This window comes from Aquarana catesbeiana, linkage group LG08, assembly GCF_042186555.1.
Source record: "Aquarana catesbeiana isolate 2022-GZ linkage group LG08, ASM4218655v1, whole genome shotgun sequence".
Lineage (NCBI taxonomy): Eukaryota > Metazoa > Chordata > Amphibia > Anura > Ranidae > Aquarana > Aquarana catesbeiana.
In genome coordinates, this window is record NC_133331.1 from 275,626,885 (window position 1) to 275,653,817 (window position 26,933).

The 26,933-nt window shown below is 44.8% G+C and overlaps 1 protein-coding gene across 1 annotated transcript in view; it reads right to left on the bottom strand.

Moving 5' to 3' along the window:
• Positions 1-912: 912 nt before the first annotated feature.
• The window catches only part of LOC141106501 (NACHT, LRR and PYD domains-containing protein 3-like), a 114,418-nt gene continuing 88,397 nt past the window's right edge, over positions 913-26,933 (bottom strand). The window contains exons 10-14 of the mRNA XM_073597314.1: positions 25,901-26,068; positions 19,939-20,109; positions 17,692-17,856; positions 3,109-3,170; positions 913-1,927 (exon numbers count right to left, since the gene is read on the bottom strand). Of these exons, the coding sequence (XP_073453415.1) occupies positions 3,131-3,170; positions 17,692-17,856; positions 19,939-20,109; positions 25,901-26,068 (544 nt within the window). The 3' untranslated portion in view covers positions 913-1,927; positions 3,109-3,130. The remainder of the gene's footprint in view (positions 1,928-3,108; positions 3,171-17,691; positions 17,857-19,938; positions 20,110-25,900; positions 26,069-26,933) is intronic.

Sequence of the window (26,933 nt, forward strand, 5' to 3'; positions counted from 1 at the left end):
CTAAGACAGATCTGTCTCACAGCAGGAGTCCGGTGGGTGCTGGTTCATCGTTTCAGGTCCGATTTCAGGCCAAATTTTTGGGCTGAATTCGCACCTGAAATGGACCAAAAGACGCACAGCGTTTTTCTGCAAAACGCACTGGACCTGCTGCAGAGATATGTGAACCGGCTCCATAGAGAGCCAGTCAAAATCTCCTGCTATTGCGAATTGGATGCGGAGATCCCACATCCAGTTCGCAATGGTGTGAACCCAGCCTAAAGGTTGCCTACCCCTGCCCTTTATCTTTCTTCCATTACAATATATAAAATAGGGAATCGGTAGTGTTACTCCCAAGTACTGATATGGATATTAAAGACAAAGTGTACCTTTGGCTAGTGGGTCAATACAACAGACAATTTCAAAGGGAGCGAGTGTCAAAGGTGAGTCTGTGTTAGTCAATGTCAATTTTATAAACCAAAAAATGTGTGAGAAGTGGGATTTTAAAGGTACCCCTAATATAAGAAAGAGCACTATCAACTAAAAATATACCAAATATTTATTAATACAGTTTTACAAAAAAGAGCGGTAAAATGTGAGAACAGTTTTACATTCATAGTCAAAGGTATACATCCTCAACCTAATATTGACAATGAAGGAACTGTGGTCACAAAGGGTTCAAATCATAACCACGTCCACAAAATTTCAACATGTTTCGCCAGGAAGGCTTCATCAGGAAAATGGATAAGGCTTTTCAATTATTCAACAACAATATTCACGATAAAAACAACCTCTCTATAGAGTTCTGGGGAAGTCACAGGATCCGAAGCGTCAACTGAGAGAAGGGGGGAGGAGGGGTACCCCCAGAGTTGACTCCCCCCTGTGGTCCAGATGGATGCCTGATCACCCGTAGGGAGGGATTTATGTTCTTATGGATGAAGACCATCACAGGCAAAAAGAGTGATTACAGTATCAACCCCCCGAGGAGTAGAGGAGTATTTGTATTGGGAGCTCATGAGGACTGATGGGACAATATCAATTATAAAAGAGCACCTGTACAAGAGAGGACAGGGCTACTCCATAGTTTCTTGAAAAAGTATCACATCGTTAGTATCCCCCAGCAGTCTGGGAGCTCATGCTAAACATGGACGCCGGCACCAGGAAGTGATTACCCTTTGTGGCCCATCACCTTAGGGTGTCTCTTCAGTAGCACCAATAGAAACGTGACGTAGCTTTCTACATAACGATGTGATACTTTTGTTAGAAACTATGGAGTTTGGATGTTTGGAAATACTGATCTCTACCCACTTAGCTTGTCAATTTTATAAAGTGCATATTAAAACAACATTTTAAACAATCTGAAATCAAATTGGATTTTGGTATTTTTTTTTCCTTGATGGAGAGGAAGCTGTCCCTGAAGATCTGCAGTGCAAAGATCTCCCTGCTTCATCCATTCTGTGGATATGAGCTTCCTTCACCTCTTGTGCTGCTTCTTGCATATTACCCCACCCGTCATCAGATCACCAGTCATGGGGGGGAGGCAGCTCACATGAGAAAGCAAAGTTCTGCTTTTGCAAAGATGTCCGCCACCCCAAAGAGAAAAAGCATGGAGCGAGGCATGGTCCTGGGGAAAGGTCAACTGCAAGGAGCCTACCAACGAAACTACTGACTAGTCCTTGACCCTCTCCTCCACTTTTTTAGGCATTGCTTTGACAACTTATAACCACAAAAAAGAAATTCATAACTCTGGGAGAATCCTGTGTCCATATTCTGAGCCTATATTAAGCACAAAGGCTTTTCTTTGTGAGACCGAACAGAGCTGAAACTCTGACACCAACTTCAATGCAATATATCAACTTTATGTACAAAATAATCTGCCTGAGAAAGGCTTCATTTCTTGATACAAGTCCACACAGTCAAGCAGTGATACATTTTCTTCCAGGCAGTGTATCTAAAAATGTAAATCAAACACAAGAAAGTCAATTTTTAATTTAAAAATTTATAAGCAATTTTTGTTTTGTGTGTATGTCTTTTAAAGTTCATCTCTGGTTTTGTGCAAATCTACTCAGCGGGACGAAGACATCAATAAAAAGACTTCCCCATTCGTTCCTCACATGGACAACCCCCCCCCCCCCAAAAAAAAGACTTTCCCACATCATTCAAGTTTACTTGAGTGGAAATTTTGATTTTTATGTCAAATTCTGATGGGCTGTCTTTAATTTAAAGCTGGGTTCCAGCCTGTATTAATACAAAATTAGAAGTCAGCAGCTACAAATACTGTAGCTGCTGACTCTGAATATAAGGACACGTACCTGTCCAGGGAGCCCACGATGTTGGCACCCGAAACCAACCCATCCATGAGCTTCGGGTGCAGGCACCAGCATCCTTACTAGGAAGTGAAGCCTTGTGGCTTCGCAGTTGGTTTCCTACTGCGCATGTGCGAGTCACGCTGCGCTTTCTGAATGGTCCCGCTGTGTTCTGGGATCTGTGTGTGTGTCTCTCAGAAGGCAGCGGGGGGGAAGGAGAAGGGTCCGTAAATCACGTAGGTCGCCGCAGCACCCTAACACGGAAGTGGGAGTGAGTACCTGTTTTTGACCCCGAAAGGTGCCAAATGTGGCACCGGAGGGGGGGGGCAGATAAGCGGAACTTTCACTTTTGGGTGGAACTCCGCTTTAAGGAGTAATGAGACAGAATATGACCACCACCCTTCATTCAGAGGAGATGAGAAGTGTCCCAGACGCCGCACACCTCACCCGGGCTGTATGGTTAGCAGATAAAAGCAACCTCAGCTCACTCCATCAAAACTACTCACCCAAAGCGTTTTTGCCACGTTGTCGGTCCTGCACATCACATAGAGGGGCTGGGGCTTTGCAGTAACGTAATTGCTTTGAAAACCAGGCAAAAAAAAAAAAGGAAAAAAGGAAAAAGCGATTTGTGCTTAATAGTATGCAACATGATGGAGGGCATCAAGTAGGCGTTGTAGAGCCTAAACTTCTACTTTAACATAATTTTTTTTTTATTGAATGAAATGATACGCTACTGGGGGTATTGTTTAGGGAAGGTTGGGGGGGCTGTCTTGGCCTTAAAAAATACCTCATAATAATAAAATGGTCTAATAGGTAATTTATTTACCATATCAATGGACTTTGCATCTTCACTGTGAAAAAATTATGGTTTCCGGTCCAAAATTAACTCTGAAAAAAAAACAGAAGATAACGTTTGAACATAAATGCACTAAAAAATAGTACCTTCTCTAGACTTCAGCTTTAGCATCTATGTTACAAAGAGCTAAATACCCAATTTGATATAAATATACACTGTATGTGGAAATTGTTTAACAAGACAAAGGATATGTAGTTCTGTACAGCCAGGCTTGCAATTCACACACCCCTGCTGAACATCACAGCCAGGTGACCTCCACTACAGTTACACAATACAGCTTAATCTCTGACCCCAGCCTGTTGACTGGACATTAAAGAAACATCATCGCCAAAATGATCTGGTCATTGATTTTCCCACTCCTCCTGTGAGCTCAATTCCAGAGTAAATCTGACTACATCGTGCTAAGCACCAGAGCCTCACTGGCCTACTTTACCTCTAATGCCGCGTACACACGACCGGCTTTGCCGTCGGAATAAACTCCGAAGGTTTCTCCGACGGGACTCCGACGGAATTCCGCTCAAGCGGTCTTGCATACACACGGTCAAGTCCGACCGTCCAGAACGAGGTGATGTACAACACGTACGACGGGGCTAGAAAAAGGAAGTTCAAAAGCCAGTAGCCAATAGCTTCCATCTCTTACTTGCTTCAGAGTATGCGTTGTTTTTGGTCCTTTGGAACAGCATACAGACAAGTGGTTTTCCCCATAGGAATTGGTTCAGTCGGAAATATTTAGAACATGTTCCATTTCTAGGTCCGTCAGAATGTTCGAAGAGAAAAGTCTGATGGAGGCATACACACGATCGGAATAGACGATGAAAAGCTTCCGTCTGACTTTTTCTGTCGGACATTCCGCTCGTGTGTACGCGGCTTTACAGTCTGAATAATGCTGTGGAGGACCTTTTCCTTGCGTTTTCTGTAGGTACAGCAGCCCATTCAAGGAAACCAATAAAATGTGAAGCTAACCTTAAAGTGGATGTAAAAGACATTCATGAAATCTCACCTAGGCACATATACAGTGCATCCGGAAAGTGTTCACAGCGCTTCACTTTTTCCACATTTTGTTATCTTACAGCCTTATTCCAAAATAAATTAAATTCATTATTTTCCTCAAAATTCTACAAACAATACCTCATAATGACAAAATGAAAGAAGTTTGTTTGAAATCTTTGCAAATTTATTAAAAATTAAAAAGGAAAAATATCCCATGTACATAAGTATTCACAGCCTTTGCTCAATACTTTGGCACCAATTACAGCCTCAAGTTTTTTTGAGTATGATGCTACAAGCTTGGCACACCTATTTTTGGGCAGTTTCTCCCATTCTTCTTTGCAGGACCTCACAAGCTCCATCAGGTTGGATGGGGAGCGTCGGTGCACAGCCATTTTCAGATCTCCCCTGAGATGTTCTATCGGGTTTAGGTCTGGGATCTGGCTGGGCCATTCGAGGACATTCACAGAGTTGTCCCTTAGCCACTCCTTTGTTATCTTGGCTGTGTGTTTAGGGTTGTTGTCCTGTTGGAAGATGAACCTTTGCCCCAGTCTGAGGTCCAGAGTGCTCTGGAGCAGGTTTTCATGATGCATGTCTCTGAACATTGCTGCATTCATCTTTCTCTCGATCCTGACTTGTCTCCCAGTTTCTGCCACCACCATGCTTCACTGTAGGGATGGTATTGGCCAGGTGATGAACGGTGCCTGGTTTTCTCAAGACATGACACTTGCCATTCAGGCAAAAGAGTTCAATCTTTATTTCATCAGACCAGAGAATTTTGTATCTCATGGTCTGAGAGTCATTCAGGTGCCTTTTGGCAAACTCCAGGCGGGCTGTCATGTGCCTTTTACTGAGGAGTGGCTTCCGTCTGGCCACTCTACCATACAGGCCTGATTGGTGGAGTGCTGCAGAGATGGTTGTTCTTCTTCTTGCTCTAGGAAGAGTCCTGGTGGTTCCAAACTTCTTCCATTTACGGATGATGGAGGCCACTGTGCTCATTGGGACCTTCAATGCTGCAGACATTTTTCTGTTCCCTTCCCCAGATCTGTGCCTCAATACAATCCTGTCTCGGAGGTCTACAGATAATTCCTTGGACTTCATGGCTTGGTTCATGCTCTGACATGCACTGTTAACTGTGGGACCTTATATAGACAGGTGTGTGTCTTTCCAAATCATGTCCAATCAACTGAATTTACCACAGGTGGACTCCAATCAAGTTGTGGAAACATATCAAGGATGATCAGTGGAAACAGGATGCACCTGAGCCCAGTTTTGAGTGTCATGGCAAAGGCTGTAAATACTTACGTACATGTGATTTGTTTTATTTTTAATAAATTTGCAAATATTTCAAACAAACTTCTTTCAGGTTGTCTTTATGGGGTATTGTTTGTATAATTTTGAGGAAAATAATGAATTTAATCCATTTTGGAATAAGGCTGTAACATAACAAAATGTGGAAAAAGTGAAGCGCTGTAAATACTTTCCGGATGCACATATATCTGTAGTGTTTACTTATCTCTCTCCAAAGCCCGTGTCTTTCTGCTGCTCCTTTCTTCTGTCAGCATGATAACTTCTGACAAGCTTTCAGACACAGGAGATAAAAGCAGCATGAAATTTGTGTCGGGAAGGGAGCTTAGAGACAGATAAGCAGAGAGCTTGTCTATTCACAGCACAGCTCTGCAAGTTTCTTTGTTCCTCTGCCTATGTGCAGAGGGGGGTGTGCCTTTCCTCCAATCAGCTCTCACACTGTGTAAGCCCAGACTCCCCTCGCACTGCTGAAACAGGACGAAACATTTCTAACTGGATGTGCACTTTCTAAAGAGTGTAGAAAGCTGAAGACAGCAGATATGGATGTAAAACCTATGTAGGGAGATTTGTTTCATCTCTGTGTATCATCTGAGGCTGTTCACTTCACTGGGTATAGGAGAGGGTTCACATTCACTTTAAGGTACAAGTTAAGGAAAAAACATTTTTTTTTTACATTTTGGATAGAGTGGAGATGGATTAGATGGATTAGAACACCTGTCAGGTTTTTATTAGGGCTGTGGAATCGAGGAATTAATCGTTCATTTTTTTGATTGATCAAAATTCTTTTGATCGGTACTCACCTCTCCACCGGCTTCCGGGTCTTCAGGGAGTTCCGTCGGAGATCCGGTGACGTCACGGACATCGACGTCACCGGACTCCTCCCCCCTTCCCCAAGTTCCTCCATCTGCTAACGAAGGCCTGACAAACCAGAGCTGGTTTGTCAGGACCTGAGGCAGGTGTCCTACCTGGAGAAACAGTTGAAGTCACGAGCCGTGGCTCTACATTCTGCAGCGAGAGCGATCTAGAGCTCCGGGTGGAGTGTGGACAAGGAGATGAAGGTCCAAGTCCAGGAGGTGGAGGAGAGGTGAGCAAGGTCTAACGTTGTACGGTGCTAAAAATGATTCAGGGATCTTATCCATGTACAGTTATCTTAATGCAGCAACATTTGACCCTTCAATAATCCCATGGTCATCTTAAAGTGTATCTAAAGCCCAAATAGTTGGATCCTCTTGGTGGGGAAATCAACAAAGAAAAAGGAGGAGATGGCTAAATACTTTTAAAAAGGAGACAGAATCTTTTTTAGGCTTATATGTGATGGATGGAAAAAATACCATGGCATCACTAACATAAAAACTGGGTACAACACTTGTGGGGCGGTGCAGCGGCAGTAAACACTTAGCTTCCAGTTACAGTAGCAGAACTGTATTGAAGTTGATTGAAGTTCAATAAAACACAACTACCCAATGAAACTAACTAGTGTCAGGTGATTGTATATAGTGTATACCATATTTACCACTGACTAATGCAGAGTTGCAATGCAAGGAGATCAGCTAATAGTAGTTAGGTCTGTATGTGCGTTATAATTAATCGAAATTAGTCGATTAATCGATTAAAAAAACAAAAAAACGATTAATCGAACATGAAAATTTTAATCAGTAACAGCCCTAGTTTTTATTGCTGTCCCCATTAAGGAGATTCACCCTCTCAATTTGTCCTGTTTACCATTATCATTGAAAGTGAAAGTAAAAGAAATTACCGATTTTTGGGTTGTCCCCAGGAAAGTAATAGAGGGGAAATCTTTCAATGGGGACACTAGTTCTGGTGGCCTGGGGATTCCCTTAATTTTCAGGGATTTCATCTCACTTCCTGTTTTGGCTATGGGACAGGAAGTGAAGGGAATCCTCCCCAATGGGACATATATGGCAAAAAAAAAACCCAACAGGGGTTATAACCCTTCCTTACTCTATCCAAAATGAAAAAAATAACGTTTTGCCTATAGTTCTACTTTAACTGCTTCAGCCCCGGAATATTTGGCTGCTGAATGACCGGGCCATTTTTTGTGATTCGGCACTGCGTCGCTTTGAATAACATCGTGCGACGTTGTACCCAAACAAAATTGACGTCCTTTTTTCCCACAAATAGAGCTTTCTTTTGGTGGTATTTGATCATCCCTGCAGTTTTTATTTTTTGCGCTATAAACAAAAAAAGAGCGACAATTTTGAAAAAAAAAACACAATATTTTGTACTTTTTGCTATAATAAATATCCCCATTTTTTTTTAAAAAGGCAAATTTTTCCTCAGTTAAGGGCGATATGTATTCTTCTACATATTTTTGGTAATAAAAAATCACAATAATGCGGCGCACACACGAGCGGACTTTACGACATACTTTGTCCGGCGGACTTTTCGACGAACTTCCGACGGACTTTCCGAATGAACGGACTTGCCTACACACGATCAACCAAAGTCCGAGGGATTCGTACTTGATGACGTACGACTGGACTAAAACAAGGAAGTTTATAGCCAGTAGCCAATAGCTGCCCTAGCCTCGGTTTTTGTCCGTCGGACTAGCATACAGACGAGCGGACTTTTCGACTGGACTCGAGTCCGTCGGATAGATTTGAAACATGTTTCAAATCTAAGTCCGTCAAACTTTTGATAAAACAAAGTCCGCTGGAGCCCACACACGATCGAATTGTCCAACGAAATCCGGTACGCCGGACCAAGTATGCCGTAAAGTCTGATCGTGTGTACGCGGCATAAGCGTATATTGATTGGTTTGCGTAAAAGTTATAGCGTCTACAAAATAAGGCATAGATTTATAGCATTTTTATTATTTTTTTTTTTTAACTAGTAATGGCGGCGATCTGCGATCTTTATCGTGACTGCAACATTATGGCGGACACATCGGACAATTTTGTCACATTTTTGGGACCATTGGCATTTATACAGCGATCGGTGCTATAAAAATGCATTGATTACTGTAAAAATGTCACTGGCAGTGAAGGGGTTAACACTAGGGGACGATCAAGGAGTTAACTGTGTTCCCTAGTGTGTGTTCTAACTGAAGGGGGGATGGTACTTGCTAGGGGAAGAGATAGATCGCTGTTCATACTTTGTATGAACACACGATCAGTCTCTTCTCCCCTCAGAGAACCGGGATCTCTGTGTTTACACACAGAGATCCCGGTTCTCGCCGTGTCACAAGCGTTCGCGGGAGCCCGATGGTCATCGCGACCGCCGGGCTCGGGCGATCGATCGTGACACGGCGAGAACCGGGATCTATGTGTGTAAAAACGAGCGCCCCTAGTGGCCAAAAAGGAAGCAACGTAAGATAACGGCGATTCACACAGCCAAGCCATGTTGCCACAGTACAAGTGCGGCAGCTGGTCGGCAAGTGGTAAAGGTAGAGTGAAAGCATTAGGATAAACTTAAAGGTTAGGTTAAAGCGTACTGCAAAGAAAAGTAAAACAAAGCAAATATAAGCATATATATCCCTTTTAGAGACCATGCAAGTACAGGAAAGATTTAACAAAACACTGTAGTTATTTTGTTTCGTTAAATTCGGTTTAATCGTTCAATTCGTAGTCAGGATTAATTTCATGTCTTTTTCGAATTTACAGGGTTTTTTTCGATTCAAATCGTTGGAATCAATACATTTTGAATCGGTCGAATCAAAAACTTTAGATTTTTTTTTTTTCTAATCCAAAGGGACAAAGTGAACAAACAAAAGAAAAATCTTCAAATTATTACAATGACTCTTTAAATTAGACAAGTGCACTGCCGAAAAATGTGTTCGTTTTCATTTCATTTGTTTTTTTGGGGGGTTTTTTTTTTCGTTTTTTGGGTCATTCGTTATGATCACAATTCGTAAACTCGTAAATTCGAAAATAGGAAAGAAGATCCGAAAATTCGAAAGAATAACTAACTAATATTAACTAACGATTAAATTATAGGTATTGGAATTTCAATTCAAATTTGGAATAATAAAAATACGTTTTTATTATTATCATTGTTATTTATTATTATTAATTCGTTCCGTTCCATTTGTTTAGATGCGACATTCGTTATTTCGTTCACTAACGAATACGAAACAAATATTATTAGTTAGTTATTATTTAAGATTTTTCAAATTTTCGGGTTTTCAGGTTTCCAAATTTCTGAATATTCGGAAAAATTTGTTAAACTTTTTTTTTCGGATATTATCAGATATTATTAATTTGGACATTTCCGAATGAACGAATTTGCCGAAATTCGTTAAAAAATGAATTTGTAATGAAACGACATGTCTACTTTAAACCACTTTTGGCTTAACAAAAAACAGCATTATTTCAAAATGGTACTCCAATAACACACACAGTATTTGATTTCAGAAATATGCTCACAGTTAGAATTCGACTGGAATTCAATGTAAAATTCAATTCAAATTTCAATTTGAATTTCGGAAATTCAGACAATTTCGGAAATTCAGACAAATTTTGTAAATTGGAGAATCCGGTAAATTTTGTTTATGCTATAAAAATGGGTGTGGCCATATTGTTCAGTGGGATGGGCTTAAGACCATGGTTAAACAAAACCCAGGCTTTGTGTATGTGCTGGGGGGTCACTTTGGGAGGTAGAGGACTTGTGTTAGAATGTGGGGGACAGATATATACGGGGAGAGGAGGACTAACAGCACTACAGCACTAACTTACACACTCATCCTTCCCAGAACAAATCCTCTTCCCCCAATCCCCCCTCAGAGCACAAATCCTCTCCATCCCAATCCCCCCCAGCATAAATCCTCTTACTCTTCCGGCTCAACACCCCGCCCCCCCCCCCCCCCACACACACACACACTGATACAGCTTCTGGTATGAATTCCATTCTTCCCCCAAAATCATCCCCACAGCACAAATACTCCCCTAATCTCTCCTTGTAGCACAATTTCTTTACCCCCCCCCACCTAAATTCCCCCCTAGCACAAATCCCTCCCCCCAATCTCCCCTTCCAGTATAAATCTCCCTTCCCTCAAATTCCCCCTTTCAGAAAAAATCCTTAGCCCCATATAACCACTTCCAGCACAAATCCCCCCCCTCTCACCACAAAAATTACCCCTAATCCCCCCCCAGCAAAAATCCCCCTTTTAGCACAAATGGTCACCATCTTATACCCCTCTTCCAACAGAAATCCCCCCCCCTCAGCACAAAATGCCTCCCATATCCCTCTTGCAGCATAAATCCCTCAAACCCCTTCATCTTATACAAATTCTCTTCCCCCCCTAATCATCCCCCATATCTCCCCCCTCCCAGCACAGATCACCCTCCTAGCAAAAATCCCCCTATATCCCTCCTCTCAGCATAAATCCTCCCCAAATCTCTCCTTCTTGCACAAATTATCTTACCCACCCAATCTCCCCTCTGAGCAGAAATCCTCACTCCCCCATATACCCCTTCCAGTATAAATTGCCTCCAAACCTCTCCATACATAAATTCTCATACCCCCCCAAGCCCCCCTTAGCACAAATCTCCTATTAACCCCTTCCCGTCAAATCCCCCTAAAAGCACAATACCCCCCCAAATACAAATGCACTCATCTACAAATTTTTGGAGCCTCTGTTCCCTGCCCCAAGCACAGACTTCAGTTGCACAGCCTCCCAGACAGTTCCCGGGACCTCAGCGCTGGGAGATCTCCTTCCCAGGCTCCTCCTCCTGTCCGGTCAGAACACATGTCATAGCTGAGGAGGAAACTTCCCTGTAAACAAGCAGCTGGCTGGGAGAGCTACTGGCTGCTACAGTGTCGGCGATCACTGTGCTGGAGACCCAGGGACACCCCGCAGGAGATGTAGGCAAATTCTGGGTGCTAGCGATCACCAGCACTCCCACCCCACCTAGTCCCAGCCCTGGTGATACCACACACCGCAATGCAGTATCTATTTTGCAGCCAACATCTCCCCACCGCCTGCCTGTCACAGTAACTTAATGTGACAGGCAACAAGCGATGAGATGTCGGCTGCAATACAGAGACTGGATCACGGTGTGTATTACCCCTTACACCCTACACATGCTGCTAGGCAGAAGGCAACCAGTGCCTATGCTAGTGTGCTCCCACCGGACCAGTCCCTGGAACCAAGTGCCATAACTTGTTCCGGCACTGGGCTCCAGTCCGGGACTCAGCCTCGGGATGCTGGAACTTGCATCAAATCCTGGAACATTCCCAGCGAATCCAGGACGGTTGGGAGGTATGCTTTTGGGTGGACCTTGTTCTGTCTCGGGCTGCTACCTCTCTGATGATCTCTCGGAGAACACTCCGTAGATGGCAAACGTTATTTGTTTTACGTGTCATTAACTATTGCACTAGGTGCTCCTCAATACCCACCCCAGAAATTTCCACATGATGGCACATCTAGTGGTACCTGCTGGGCTTCTAATGCCTATAAAACTTTAAGGGCTTGTTTACACTTGCTTTAAAATGTAGCATTGGACACACTTTTTTAAAGCACTATGAATGCCAATCAAAGCTCCTGTCACTAAATAAAATGTTTATCGAAGGGCTTGTTTACACTTTCTTCAAAACATGGCATCGGACACACTTTTTTAAAGCTCTCTGGATACCAATCAAAGCTCCTGTCACTTAATAAAATGGTTAGCTTACATGTTCCTGTTTACACCTTGCATTTGCTTTGCTTCAAAAATCATACCCAAGGTCCCTTTAATGGTGCTTCAAACAGGACCATTTTTAAGTGGGATACTACAGTGGGATACTGTGAGTGAAGTTGTTGCTATAGGAGACAGCCACTACAAATACCGATCACTGCAATCAGATTAAAGGCCCTTTTTCTGTATTGTTGTCTGCCTAGTTCTATTTTTGTCTGCAGAGTGTGCCAATTTGCTATTGCATTTGCCTAAGGGTGTCCTGTGCCCCAACCCTCTCTCCCACCATTCCTGTTAAGAGAAAAAAACCTCTTTGGTAATTTTTAAAAGTGACTGGCGATCAATTTTTCATCTTGCACTAAACCCAATATGGCTAGCAACCTGCACCCTGAGGAGGAATGTCAGCTCTCCCTGGCTCACCATCAGGCCCTTGGAGGTCGGGGAGACTGCTACATGTATATATATTCTGGGAACGTCTGGTGCAGACGTCACATCTAATGTGCAGTGTGGAGCAGCAGGAAGGTGAGCGGGGCCTGGACTGGAACGGAGCAAATTGCAGACGGTTCACGTGCTGTGTAACATGGGAACACTATAGAAGAAAGTGAGCGGGGATCGGAGAGAGAAGACTGAGTGGCAGAAGAATAGCAGAGCTGGGGGGCTGGAGCAGGAGAAACTAGCAGATGTCACACATGGTGAGCAGTGTGGGAACAATATAGCGGGAAGTAAGCGGGTACCGTGAGGGACCGAGAAAGGAGGATCAGCAAACCAAAAGATCAGCAGAGCTGGGGGTTACTACTGAGCAGTAACTGCCTAGTTTGCCTAGTGGTAGCACCGGCCCTGGGTACTAATAAGCTAGAGATCTGCTTATCAGGTGTATTAATGAGCTACGGATCTGTTAAGTGCGAGTACTACTGAGTGAGTTCTTCTGGACCCCTTTAAAATAAATAGAAAATCAGCACACACACAGGGCATTTACCAAGATTTATCCTAGATTGTAAGCTTTAATGAGCAGGGCCCTCTAATTCGTCCTGTTTTGAATTGCATTGTAACAGTACTCTCTGCCCTCATATTGTAAAGCCCTGCGCAAACTGTTGGCGCTATATAAATCCTGTAGAATAATAATAATTAAAGCTCCAAAAAAAAGCATCAACAGCGCATGAAAAAAGTATGTTGAAGCGGTAGGCGCTTTAATGTGTGTTAAAGTGTTACTAAACCCAGGACCCTGCATTCACTATATCTGGTCTCCCACAGTACACAACACATGGAAATGCAAGTGTCTGGTTACAGCTTGTAGGAGCAGTTTTCATTCTCCTCTGACTGTCCTATGAGGCTGCAGGACCCATGACCCTCTGTCTGGACAGTGCTGATTGGCCCTGTGCTGATCACATGCACCCCCCCCCCAAAAAAAAAAAAACTCTCTAGCAATACACACCAAACTGGGTATGTGCAACTTGTCCCCTAGCCTCTGTCTTATCAGGAGATTGAGTGGGGACTGTGGAAGAAGGGGAGGGTCAGAGAAGACAGGATCAAACAGCCTTTTTACACAATGCAGAGGATTAACCCCTTATGTTCCACAGTGAGTATAACAAGCATGGTTTACTCAGGGTCATCTTTATTATTGATTGGACCCCGGGCAAACATTTTCTTGCCCCCCCCCCCCCATGCAATTTTGCTTCCCACCTGCTCTGATATATATACACAATAAATAGCAGATAGACTCAAAATCAGTTTACTGAATCAGGTCAGACAGCGATTGTGATTGGTTGGCAGAGGTTACAGTATATCATTACCGCTTACTGACTGGTTGCTAGAGGTTACAGCACACATTACGGCTCACTGATTAGTTGCTAGAGGTTACAGCACATTATTTCTGCTTGTTGATTGGGCGCTAGAGATTACTGCACTTCATTACTGCTCACTGATTGGTCGCTAGAGGTTACAGGACATTATCTCCCCACTGCCTGCACACCATGGACTGGGGAGGTGAGGGGACCCATTAATAGACAGAAAACTCCTAGGGATCCTAGAATTCCTGGGATCATTGGCAGTGCTGGGGGGAGGGGAGGGTGTGACCAATGGCAATGCTAATTTTTTTTACCGACTGCCAATATAAAGAGAAGTTTCAACCCTGGCCACCAATAAAATAGGGGTTTACACTGACCACTAATGTAATAGAAGCATTCATAGTAACCACCAATGTAAGGAAGGATTTACACTGACCACCAATGTAAGGGGACATTCACACTGGCCACTAGTGTGAATGAAAGGATTCTACACCAAGCCCCAATGTAATAAAAAGACTTACACTGACCACCAATGTAACTGAGACATTTAGCCTGCGTTCACATTTGTGTGTGTCGGGAATACATGCAAAATTGCTTTCCTGACACCACAGAAACGTGCTGACCTTTAGCAGATACACAGCAGTGCCATCAATTGTTTATGACACCCTCACACATCTGCTGACATGTGCTGTGCAACCATGTGATTTTGAAAAAGCGTTAGGGACTTTCTTCTGCATTTCTAGCGCATAGAGCAGCCCATTGAAATGAATGGGCTGCCCTACACTTTACCCACATCTTTATCCACCCTGTCAGTACACCTAAAACCTCTGCTAACCTCTGCACCCCAAACCTCCCCCATTCTCTCCACTCCAACCCTCCACCCCTTTAACTCTACCTGCCTCCTCTGCTCATATTTGCACCCATCTTCCTTACCTCTATACATCCTCTCCCTGCTCAACTGTGCACCCCAAACTGTAATTCCTTCTCTGCACACCCCAAACTACCCTCCCCCACCAATATGCTTACCTTTGCAGAACAGGCTGATGTTAGGTTTAATGACCACAGTTGCAGGCAGGACTTTCAAGCATGCCCGTTTATCTCCCGAGTGGGCAGCATTCAGTATAGGTGATGGTGGATATGACCTCAGGGCGGTATGATATGCGTATGAATGCTGCCTTTATTTACATATCAATCCCGCCGGCTGTGGCTATTTACATATGAATGCCACTGCTATTTACATATCAATGATGGTTATTTATATATAAACAATAGGGCAGAGCTGGGCAGAATTAGTAGTAGCACTTCACACTGAGATATCGGGACACAGCACAGGACTAAAACTTTAAGGGACGGGGCAGAGGCGTAACTAGAATCTTCAGGGCCCCGATGCAAGAAACCATGAAGGGCCCCCACCAGGGGCGTTGCTGGGTCTACAAAAGATCTCGGGCTAGAGGCCATAGCAGCGAAGTAAAGAAAGTCATACACATGTATATAATATACATGTGTGTGTGTGTGTGTATATATATATATATATATATATATATATATATATATATATATATATATATATAATTGTTACATATCTGGGTGTGGATCCCCCACTTACATCAGGGTCCCCAGAGCCCCCTCATTACATCAGGGTCCCCAGGAAGCCTCTACTTACATAAGGGTCCCCAGAGAGCCTCCCCCTACATTAGGGTCCCCAGAGAGCCTTCCCTTACATCAGGATCCCCAGAGAGCCTCCCCTTACATCAGGGTCCCCAGAGAGCCTCCCTTCTTACATCAAGGTCCCCAGAGAGCCTCCCCTTACATCAGGGTCCCCAAAGAGCCCCCCCTTACACCAGGGTCCCCAGAGAGCCTCACTACTTACATTAGGGTCCTTAGAGCCCTCCTCATTACATCAGGGTCCCCAGAGAGACCCTCCTTACATTAGGGTCCCCAGAGAGCCCCACCTTACATCAGGGTCCCCAGAGAGCCCCTCCTTACATCAAGGTCCCCAGAGAGCCCCTCCTTACATCAGGGTCACCAGAAAGCCTTCCTACTTACATCAGGGTCCCAAGAGAGCCTCCCCTTACATCGGGGTCCCCAGAGTGCCCCTCCTTACATTAGGGTCACCAGAGAGCCCCTCCTTACATCCGGGTCCCCAGAGAGCCCCGCCTTACATTAAGGTCCGCAGAGAGCCCATCCTTACATCAGGGTCCCCAGAGAGCCCCCCTTACATTAGTATCCCCAGAGAGTGCCCCCCTACATTAGTGTCCCCAGAGAGCCCCCTTACATTAGTGTCCCCAGAAAACCTCCCTACTTACATTAGGGTCCCCAGAGAGCCCCTCCTTACATCAAGGTCCCCAGAGAGCCCCCCTTACATTAGTGTCCCCAGAGAGGCCCCCCCTTACATTAATGTCCCCAGAGAGGCCCCCCTTACATTAGTGTCCCCAGAGAGCCCCCCTTACATTAGTGTCCCCAGAGAGCCTCCCCTTACATCAGGGTCCCCAGAGAGCCTCCCCTTACATCAGGGTCCCCAGAGAGCCTCCCTACTTACATCAGGGTCCCCAGAGAGCCTTCCCTTTCATCGCGGTCTCCAGAGAGCCTCCCTAATTACATTAGGGTCCCCAGAGCCCCCCTCATTACATCAGGGTCCCCAGAGAGCCCCTCCTGACATCAAGGTCCCCAGAGAACCCCTACTTACATCAGGGTCCCCAGAGAGCCCCCCCTTACATTAGTGTCCCCAGAGAGGCCCCCCTTAAATTAGTGTCCCCAGAGAGCCCCCCTTACATTAGTGTCCCCAGAGAGGCCCCCCTTACATTAGTGTCCCCAGAGAAGCCCCCCTTACATTAGTGTCCCCAGAGAGCCCCCCTTAAATTAGTGTCCCCAGAGAGCCCCCCCTTACATTAGTGTCCCCAGAGAGCCCCCCCTTACATTAGTGTCCCCAGAGAGCCCCCCTTACATTAGTGTCCCCAGAGGGCACCCCCTTACATTAGTGCCCCCAGAGGACCCCCCCTTACATTAGTGCCCCCAGAGGACCCCCCCTTACATTAGTGTCCCCAGAGAGCCCCCCTTACATTAGTGTCCCCAGAGGGCCCCCTCTTACATCAGGGTCCCCAGACAGCCCTGCCCACTTCCAGGGGTTCCCAGTGTACCTGGCTGGTACCTGGGCTGGGGAGGTGGGAGGCGAAGATCGGCAGCTCTATAGTGTCCACGGGCAGTGGGATCTCCGTGAGGCTAGTAGTTCTCTTCCCCAGTGTATACAGTGGAGAGGGGGGGGAAGCCTCTGACCCGAGCATGTTTTAGTAACAGTGTACACGCAGAGCCAACGCACTTGTACACTGCTGAGTGAAACTGCTAGATGCTCGGGTCAGAGGCCCCTCCCCTCTCCACTGTGTAGACTCAGGAAGAGAAGTACAAGCCTCAGGGAGATCCCGCCGCCAGAGCTGCCGATCTTCGCCTCCCACCTCCCCCTCACTGCATTCTAAATGGACAGCCAGAGGTGCAGGGGGAGATGCCGGGTCTTGGGACCCCTCCACAGCGGCAGCACGGCAGGGCCCAGTCGCAAGTGCGACTACAGCGACCCCTATAGTGCCGCCAGTGGGACGGGGGAATTTAAACCAGGATAGTTTGCAAGTATGCGGCAGCTGCTTTGTGCCCCACAACAATGACAGGGCCCAGGGCAGCTGCCCCTTTTGCCCTGCCATAAAGATGGCCCTGGGTTTACTGCATATACAGACTGATTTTACTGTTGTGTGTTTAGTAACACTTTAAATTGAAAAAGTAAATGAACCCTAAGTTCCTTACTAAGAAATCTTATTCCAAAGTCCTTTGTATATAATTCACAGTGCCATTCTCACCTCAGTTCCAGTGTAGAAGCAGTGGGGCGCTTGAGACCCTGAAATTGCCTTTTCATGTTCCTTAGATTATCAGTGCTCAGGTGCAGCGTGGTCAGATGTAGGTTCGTTGTAATGACAGATTTCAGATCCTCATAGCAGTGTGAGGTCAGGCCACATTGCTCCAACCTGCAAAGAGGATAAAGGTCATCTGCATTGTAAAGAAATTTTCCTAAGAAATTCAGAACAGTTTCCCTAATATTTAATTTGGGTTTTTGTAGCATGTTTTACTCAGTGGCTGATCCCTTTTGGCCCATTGCTATCAAAATGACTTAAAGCCTCATTTTTATTTTTGTCAAATCTGGGAAAGAGTTAACATTTCTATATCTGTTTTATTTGTCTGTGACCCCATTGGGAAGATGTTCCCTCACTTTTGGTTCTGTTGAGAAAGTGGTTGTTACTGTGACGGGATCACAAAAACTTTTGTCGAGTTCTAACCCTTCCCTACTCTACTAAAAACAGTTTTTTTAGGGTAAAACTCCCAACAAGGTCACAGACTGCAATAAAAAAAAATTGACAAAATTCCATCCGCACCATCACCTTTAACACATTGAGGAGGGTGCACAGACAACAGTGACACCATGAGAATTCAAATAGCAGTAATAGTCAGCACGCAAGAAATTTAGAACCTTAAATCTTTACCGAGGTCTTAACTGTAATGACAACATAGCTTGAACATAAACACCGCCAATGTTTTGGAGACACTATGGTCCCCTTTCATCTGTCACCCTGAGAAAAGGGATCATAGTGTCTCTGAAACATTGGTTATTTTTATGTTTTCTTTTGTGCTTTAGCAGGATTTCTCAACCAGGGTTCCATGGATCCCTAGGGTTCCTCCAAAGGTTGCTAGGTGTTCCTTGAGCAATGAGCAATTTCTGCCTCTCAGATTAGTTCCCACTAACTCCATTGATGTTTTTAGTTATCTATAAGGGGGGATTTCTTCCCAATGACCACAAGTATAAGGAGCATTCTTCCTAATGACCATCACACTAATGTATTATGAGTTGTAGATATTGTCATTTTAAGCAGGGGTTCCCTGAGCTTGGAAAGTTATTTCAAGGGTTCCTCTGTGTTGAACAAGTTGGGAAAGGCTGTGCTACAGGATTGTTTAGTATAATTCTCCTTTAAGCTGGCCATACACTTATAGATTTATTTTGTTCAGCTGGCTGGCTGAATGAAAGAAATCTAACACGTTGTTCCATCAACACTAAATAGCTCAGATGGATGGATTTTCCACTTCAGCTGTTAGAATACCCGAATTCTTGTATCTAATTGGATGCTTTTGAAGGAAGCTGGACGGAGAGGTGCTGACAGGGCTGCCCGCTGATCAAAGTTTTGGCTGGTTCATTAGGAGTGGCCAGCTTAAAGCTCAACTCTGGAAAAATTGCAGCCCCACTGCAGGGGTTAATTACTTGTTTTGTTTAGGGTAGAGGAGAAACACCTTTACTTTCCTGATCTTCTGCTCTCTTGGCATATGGTGCTCCCCTGTGCTCTGGTGGTGGACTGTGCCTCAGTGTCAACACGTTAAATGCAGGGATATCAGGATCTTAGACCATGGGGACATGGGGAGAAGATGCTTTGGGGACAAGTCTAGCTGTGTGGAGAAGCAGGTAAGTAAATCTTCTTTTATTATTCCTCTAAATTTAAATGAGCAAATAACCCTTGCAGTGCAGGTGTAGTCCCACTGCAAGGGATACTTTTCTTTTACTTGCCTGGAGTTGGGCTTTAGGCTTTTGCATGCTACAGACCAGTCTTTCTCAACCTGTTTACCCCAAAGCAATCCTTAAAATAATTTTCAGGTCTTGGAGACCTCGGCTAAAACTGGTTCATTGGTGGTCAATGAGAAAATGCCGCTTACATTGGTGGTCAGTTAGAAGAATGCCCCCTTTACAGTGGTGGTCAGCTTGCCATTCTTACAGACAACTAAAAAGATCATTGGTGTCATGCAGTTGGACCCTGAAACTATGCAGGAACCATCAGATAGGAGGTCAGTCAGTCACAGCTCAAGGAACCCTTGGCAAACTCTGTAAGAACCCTAGTGTTCCATGGAACCATGGTTGAGAATAGCTGCTATAGACTTTATGTAAAATCTTCACACAGAATTTTGTTTATGCATAGACTTTTTATGCTTTCTGCAAAAATCCCCAGCCTGAAAGTCCTATTCCTGCAGTGTCCTGCAGCTCATTATGGAGTTTGTAGCAGATCCCTTACCATAGTTCACGCAGGGTGCAGCTTGGAGATCTCAGTTCTTCACATAGCAGTTTTATTCCAGTGTCCATCAAATTATTGAATGACAGGTCCAGCGTGATCAGAGAGTGATTGGCAGCAATAGCAGAGCGAATCTCATAACAACAGGAATAGGTCAGATTACATTTTTTCAATCTGAAGATGGTAAAATGTATAGTATATTTAATATTCACATTTATATGGCACTGCTCTAAGCTACAGCAGCTTACGGGCTGCACCAAAATGATCAGGCAGTAGGTGAAGCTCTGGACTTCTTTTCACATTTGAGACTGTCCTGTACCCCTCTTTGTATGAAGTCTATTGTCTACAAAGCACAATAGTTCAGGCTGAAATTTACAGTGATTAAAGAAGAAGTACAATCAAAGGTATTTTGTTTAGCACCCTGGTTGTAGGCAGGGTTGCTAACAAATTTATTTTGCTAGGTGGTAACTAGCCTGGCTAATTGTTAGGGGGATCCACTGACTTTTCTCTAACTCTGGATTTGATACACCTCTCTCTTCTGTCACTAGGTAGCATCATTGCCGGTGGCATTAGACTGACAAGGGTATAGTGAATTCAGACTAGGACTGGTCTCACTAGGAGTGTCTCAGCCAATTGGCAGGAGTTTCTTTGGCCCCTTGGCCTGCTGAGAGAGCCTACTAATTTGGGAGGAGTCAGGTGATCGGGGTTCTGTGCCACCCGGACAGCTGTTTGGGTGGACGTGTGTTACAAGGCTCCAGATTACTAGGCCAGAAACAAGAGCACCTGGCTGCTAGGCTGTCTGAGGCCTATCCAGGTTTGAGAAAAGCAGCGCGGGGTTGGGGCTTCAGGCCAGAAGACCAAACAAATTGCAGAGGTTCCGCCGGACCTGGAACCGAATTGTTGTCAGCCGTGAGGGAGAAACAGTTGCCATAAGGGACGACCACTCCTGTCGTCAGGGGCAAGTGAGGTTCAAGGCGAGAGGTAAAGGGGAAGCAGTCGCCACCAAGGGACAACCACTCCCGTTATCAGAGGCCAGTGTATGGAAGTCTGAAGAAGTACCAGAGCAGCCTTTTCACCAGCCTGGGACAGTGAAGAAGTGGGAAAGCTTCAGCAGAGTGTCAAGCCAGGGACCCAGCGGGTTAGCAGGGGTGAACCTTGAGGAGTATACAGCGGGTTAGCTGTGTAAGAGCTCAGGGGATCCAGTGTTGACTGGGATCTTGAAGTCTAGTGAGAGACCGGGAGCTCAGTGAGTGAAGATCTACAGTGGGATACTGTGAGATGTGAGAGAAGATCTGTAATGGGTTACCGTGAGTTATGTGTATAGATCTCTATTGACTGTTGAAAGTTCAGTTGCCATAGGAGACAGCAGTTCTACAAATACAGTTGCTGCATCCAGCTTAAAGGCCCTCCACCTGTATAGCTGTCTGCCTATTATTTTTGCCTCAGTGTGCTGTTACAGTAGTTGAGTAAAATAATGCTATGTATAGTCTAGCACTATCCTATTCTGTTTATTATCTGTGTCCCCTCCCACATTATGATGCACTTCCTTTTCCTGTTCCTTCACTGTCATGGGAGAACAGAGATGGCCACTTCTGCATAGGCTGCATGAAATCTGCTCGCATCCTGGAACACATTACCATGTTTTGACCTGCAGATACCGTCTTTCACTCATCTGCCACATTTTGTTGTCTGCTATACCTGCTGCTTGCAATAAAACCCATGCTTATGGAAGAAACGGTGTCTGGTGAGTTCAAGCTATCTGATAAAGACTGTCCACTCTGATTACCGCATATACTCAAGTATAAGCCGAGTTTTTCAGCACATTTCTTTGTGCTGAAAAAGCCCCCCTCGGCTTATACTCGAGTCTCCCTGCCTCACTGTGCCCATCTGCAGCCTCATGCACCTGATCTCCCGGCGCTGTGACATGCAGTCTAGTCGGCGGCCGTCCAGTGTAGCAAAGCCCCACCTTCTCCTCATCCTCATCCGTGATAGGCGGAACACTGACTCACTGCTGGAAATCTAAATCAGTGTTCCGTCACGGACGAAGAGGAGGCGGGACTTTGTTACACTGGACAGCCGCCGACTAGACTGCATGTCACAGCGCCAGTGTTCTGGAGATCAGGTACATGAGGCTGCAGATGGACACAGTGAGGCAGGGAGATGGACACAGTGAGGCAGGGAGATGGACACAGTGAGGCATGCAGATGAGCACAGTGAGGCATGCAGATGGGCACAGTGAGGCATGCAGATGGGCACAGTGAGGCTGCAAATGGGCACAGTGAGGCATGCAGATGGGCACAGTGAGGTTGCAAATGGGCACAGTGAGGCAGGGAGATGGGCACAGTGAGGCATGCGGATGGACACAGTGAGGCATGCAGATGAGCACAGTGAGGCATGCAGATGGGCACAGTGAGGCTGCAAATGGGCACAGTGAGGCTGCAAATGGGCACAGTGAGGCATGCAGATGGGCACAGTGAGGCATGCAGATGGGCACAGTGGGGCTGCAAATGGGCACAGTGAGGCTGCAAATGGGCACAGTGAGGCATGCAGATGAGCCTCACACCCAAGCGGTCCCACAAGTTACTTTGGCACCAAAGAGTGAGAGATCAGACCTGTCTGACTTTGCCAGATATATGATCACGCCGAGCCAGCTCCACCTCTTCTTGAACATGACGAGTGTTGGTATCTGCCTTTCTTTGGAATGTATCATCCACGTAAACCAAAGCAAATGCCTGTAGTGTTTGACTCCAGTGCCAAGCATCAAGGCGTATCCCTGAATGATGTTCTTCTTACAGGTCCTAACCTAACCAACAACCTTGTAGGAGTACTTATGAGGTTCAGAAGAGAGCCAATTGCCATAACTGCTGACATTGAACAAATGTTCCATTGCTTTATAGTAAGGAAAGACCATAGGAACTTCCTAAGGTTTCTGTGGCACAGTGACAACGACATAAACAATGAAGTGATTGAATACCGCATGAAAGTACATGTATTCGGAAACAGTCCCTCACCTGCTGTGTCAACATATGGTTTACAAAGGACTGCTCTTGATGGCAAAAAGGAGTATGGTGCAGATGCTCCACACTTCGTTGAAAGAGACTTCTACGTGGATGACGGACTCAAATCCTTACCCACAGATGAAGAAGCCATAGACCTGCTCCAAAGCACTCAAGGTATGCTTTCTGAGGCCAACCTCAGATTGCCTCAAACAGTGCTACCGTGATGAAAGACTTTCAGCCTGGCGATCATGCCACAGGATTTAAAAATTTAAATCTGATAATGGACGTCTGGGCTTACAGTGGAACTTATTTAAAGTGGATGTAAACCCGAACATTTTTTTTTTTGTTTTTGATATCATAATGTAGAGTATAGGATTTCCTATCATTTGAGCCCAGTCTTTCCAAACAGGAGTTAATCCATATCTGAGCAATCCTCTTTTATTGTTCAGTGAGATAAATCTCGACAAACTGAGAAAAACTTTGTCAAATACTCCCCCTTGCTGTGAGTGACAGGTGATTTACATATCTCGTGCTTCAGCCTAAGACACATGCAGTATTTTTTAATTCCCTCCCACTCCTTTCTTCAGCAGCTCTGCAAGGTTTGGCTGTTCCACACCTCAGCATAATTTGGCATGCTGAAGTAATGTGGTTACTTTCCTGTCTTTTCACTGGATGTTAGAGATCATAGCAGAAGTTCAGTGTTAGAAATACACAGGAGAAAATGCATATTGACAAGGGGAGTGTAGAGGTGGGCGGGGAGTCTACAGACATCACGACTCCACCCACCGAGCTCCAGACAACAGACCCACCCACAGAATCTGCAGTTTTTCGGGTCTAATAACAGACAGAGGGGAGACATTTGACAGGTAAAGATACATGCAGGAGGCATGTATATCCTTATAGATAACCCTGACAACAATCCAGAGATTCGGTTTACTGTCAAGAGTTTTGCCACTGATCTGAACCCTAACCTCTAAATTGGAGAGCTTGTTCTGCTCAAAGACCAGCAAACCCCATGGCCCATGGGGCTCATTGTAAAGACCATTCCTAGTGATGATAGTATGGTACATAAGGTAGAGGTGAAGGTTGCCAGACAAGGAACTGTAAAGACTTTCCTCAGACCTATCACAGAACTTGTTCTACTCTTGCCTTTTGGAGACTGAACATGCTTACCTGGGTTTGTTGGATCCAGTCTCTACCACTAGAAAAATGTGCCTTGAGCTTTAAGTGACACTTCTTGATGCCTTATTGTAGTTATTATTGTTGCATATATTTGCATGTTCTTTTTGTCTTTCAGGTCTTCAAGACAACTGCAAATTGCACCATTGTTTATTTGCATTGCATAACTACCGTTATAATGTAGCATAGTGGTATTTACAATACCAGACGGGAAGTGTGCTGTTACAGTAGATTAGTAAAATAATGCTATGTATAGTCTTGGTAATGTTTATATAAATGGTTATTATACTGCCATTTTGTGGTTATTTTGGTTGTAGCACTATCCCTTTCTGCTTATTATCTGTGTCCCCTCCCACATTATGATGTACTTCCTTTTCCTGTTCCTTCACTGTCTTGGGAGAACAGAGATGGCCACTTCTGTATAGGCCGCATGCAATCTGCTCGCATCCTGGAACACATTACCATGTTTTGACCTGCAGATACCATCTTTCAATTATCTGCCACATTTTGTTGTCTGCTATACCTGCTGCTTGCAATAAAATCCACGCTTATGGAAGAAACGGTGTCTGGTGAGTTCAAGCTATCTGATAAAGACTGTCCACTGTGATTATATCTGCTTATACAGGCCAGGCATAGAGGTCTCAGCAAGGGATAAGTCACTATTACAACAGTTGGAGTCAGAATACTCTGAGTCTCCAATTGCTATTGCATCTGCCTAAGGGTGTCCTGGCCCTAACCCTCTCTCCACCAGTTCTGTTTAAGAGACAATAAATCTCTTTTTCTTGCATTCAAAAAGTGACTGACGCCCATGTTTCCAACTTGTATTACACCCACCATGCCTAATAACCCACACTTCGAGGAAGGATGTCAGCTCTCCCTGATTCTGGAGGTCACCATTAGGCCTTTGGGGGTCGGAGACACCTCTACATTTTGATATACTTCTCCTATGGATCAAAAGAGTTTAGTTTGTTCTGTACTTCTGTGACAGCCTGCTGTCAGATGATGTCACAGAGCTGGTCCAGGCTTGGAAAAGATCCTGACTTTACAGTTGGGATTCACCCAGATGCCTGGACCAGCAGCTGGCTCAGCCTCTCAGCATGCTGCTGAGATCCTGCGCCGGCCCCTTCTGCCCCCTCCACAGCCCAGCACTCCAGTGAGCATTGGGGGGGGCAGAGCAGAAAGCCGGTAATTGACCATCACCGCTCTTTGCTTAGAGCGGAGGGGGAGAACTGACGATCAGCTCTCAGGGTAGGGCTGGTGGGGGACAGCTGCAGCTAGGTCCGGTTCTGCAGCCATCTGGATAAGTGTTTTTTTTTTTGGTATTCCTGAACTTCTCATTTAGTTCAAAGCAGTGACTCCTTTCCCTTCTTTCCTGAGAGCAATGCACCAGGTTTCAATTAGTGACAATATATCTGACTTTTAATTGGATATATACATAGTTTTAAATTGGGCTGATCCAGCCGAATTTCGATCCATCTATCAATCAACTTGTGTACAATCATCAGCTTGTCTGTTTTTTCGCGATCACTGCTACCAGCTAAAATGAATCATGTATTGCAAGCTATTGATATGCAATTGCCCCTTTATCCAGACCAGATCGTATGAACGCTATTTAATAATTGTTGGTGAAGACCCACTAACCTACCAATATGTTCTTGTGCTATAGGAGAAACTCATGTAAACACAAGGATAGTTAATAGAAAGTCAGTGGATATCGGACCTATGTGGAGAATGAAAATTAGGACTTCAGCTTTGTAACTATGCCACTATGTTAGCGTGAACATCACCTGAGCTCCTGTAGGGTACAGTCTGGATTTTTGAGTCCTTCACAGAGACGCCTTATCCCAATGTCCTGTAGATTATTACTTGCTAAGTCCAGGCTGATCAAAGATCGGTTTGTAATAATGGAGCACAGGTCACCGCAAGAGAATGAGGTCAGATCACATTTATTCAGTCTGCAGACATACAAAGGCCAACAATTGTAACGTCATTTTATTCTGACATATAAATAACAAAGGTATCCAACTAATGAGATTTTGGAAAAGGGTTTGCAAAGATGACCAAGATTGTATGGTTACATAGTTAGTCAGGTTAAAAAAGGACACAAATCCATGTAGTTAAACCAAAAAAACAAAAAACAAACAAACAAACATACAATCCCATATAAACAATCCTATACCCACAGTTGATCCAGAGAAAGGCAAAACCCCAGTAGGGATGAGCCGAACACCCCCCGGTTCGGTTCGCACCAAAACACCTCGAACAGGCAAAAAGTTCTAGTGAACATGCGAATCCTATTAAAGTCTATGGGACGCGAACATGAAAAGTCCTAATTTTAAAGACTTATATGCAAGTTATTACCATAAAAAGTGTATGGGGACTCGGGTACTGCCCTAGGGGACATGTATCAATGCAAAAAAATGTTGTTAAAAGATCATTATTTCAGGAGCAGTGATTTTAATGATGCCTAAAGCGAAACAATAAAAATAAAATATTCCTTTATATATCGTGCCTGGGGGATCCCCTTAGTCTGCCTGTAAAGTGGCGCATCTGTGCGATATGTAGAACATCCCGCAGCAATAATGACATTTCTAAAGGAAAAAAAATGTAATGTAAACTTGCTCGTGGCTGTAACGTATTGCCGGCTCCTGGCAATATAGATGAAAAATCAATAAAAACATTTTTAAGAGGAAACTACATGCCACAATTAAAAAATTGGTGTGGGGTCCCCCCAAAATCCATACCAAACCCTTATTATTCGAGAATGCAGCCTGGCAGGTCAGGATGGGGGGGGGGGGGGGGCGAGGGAGTGCTCCCCCC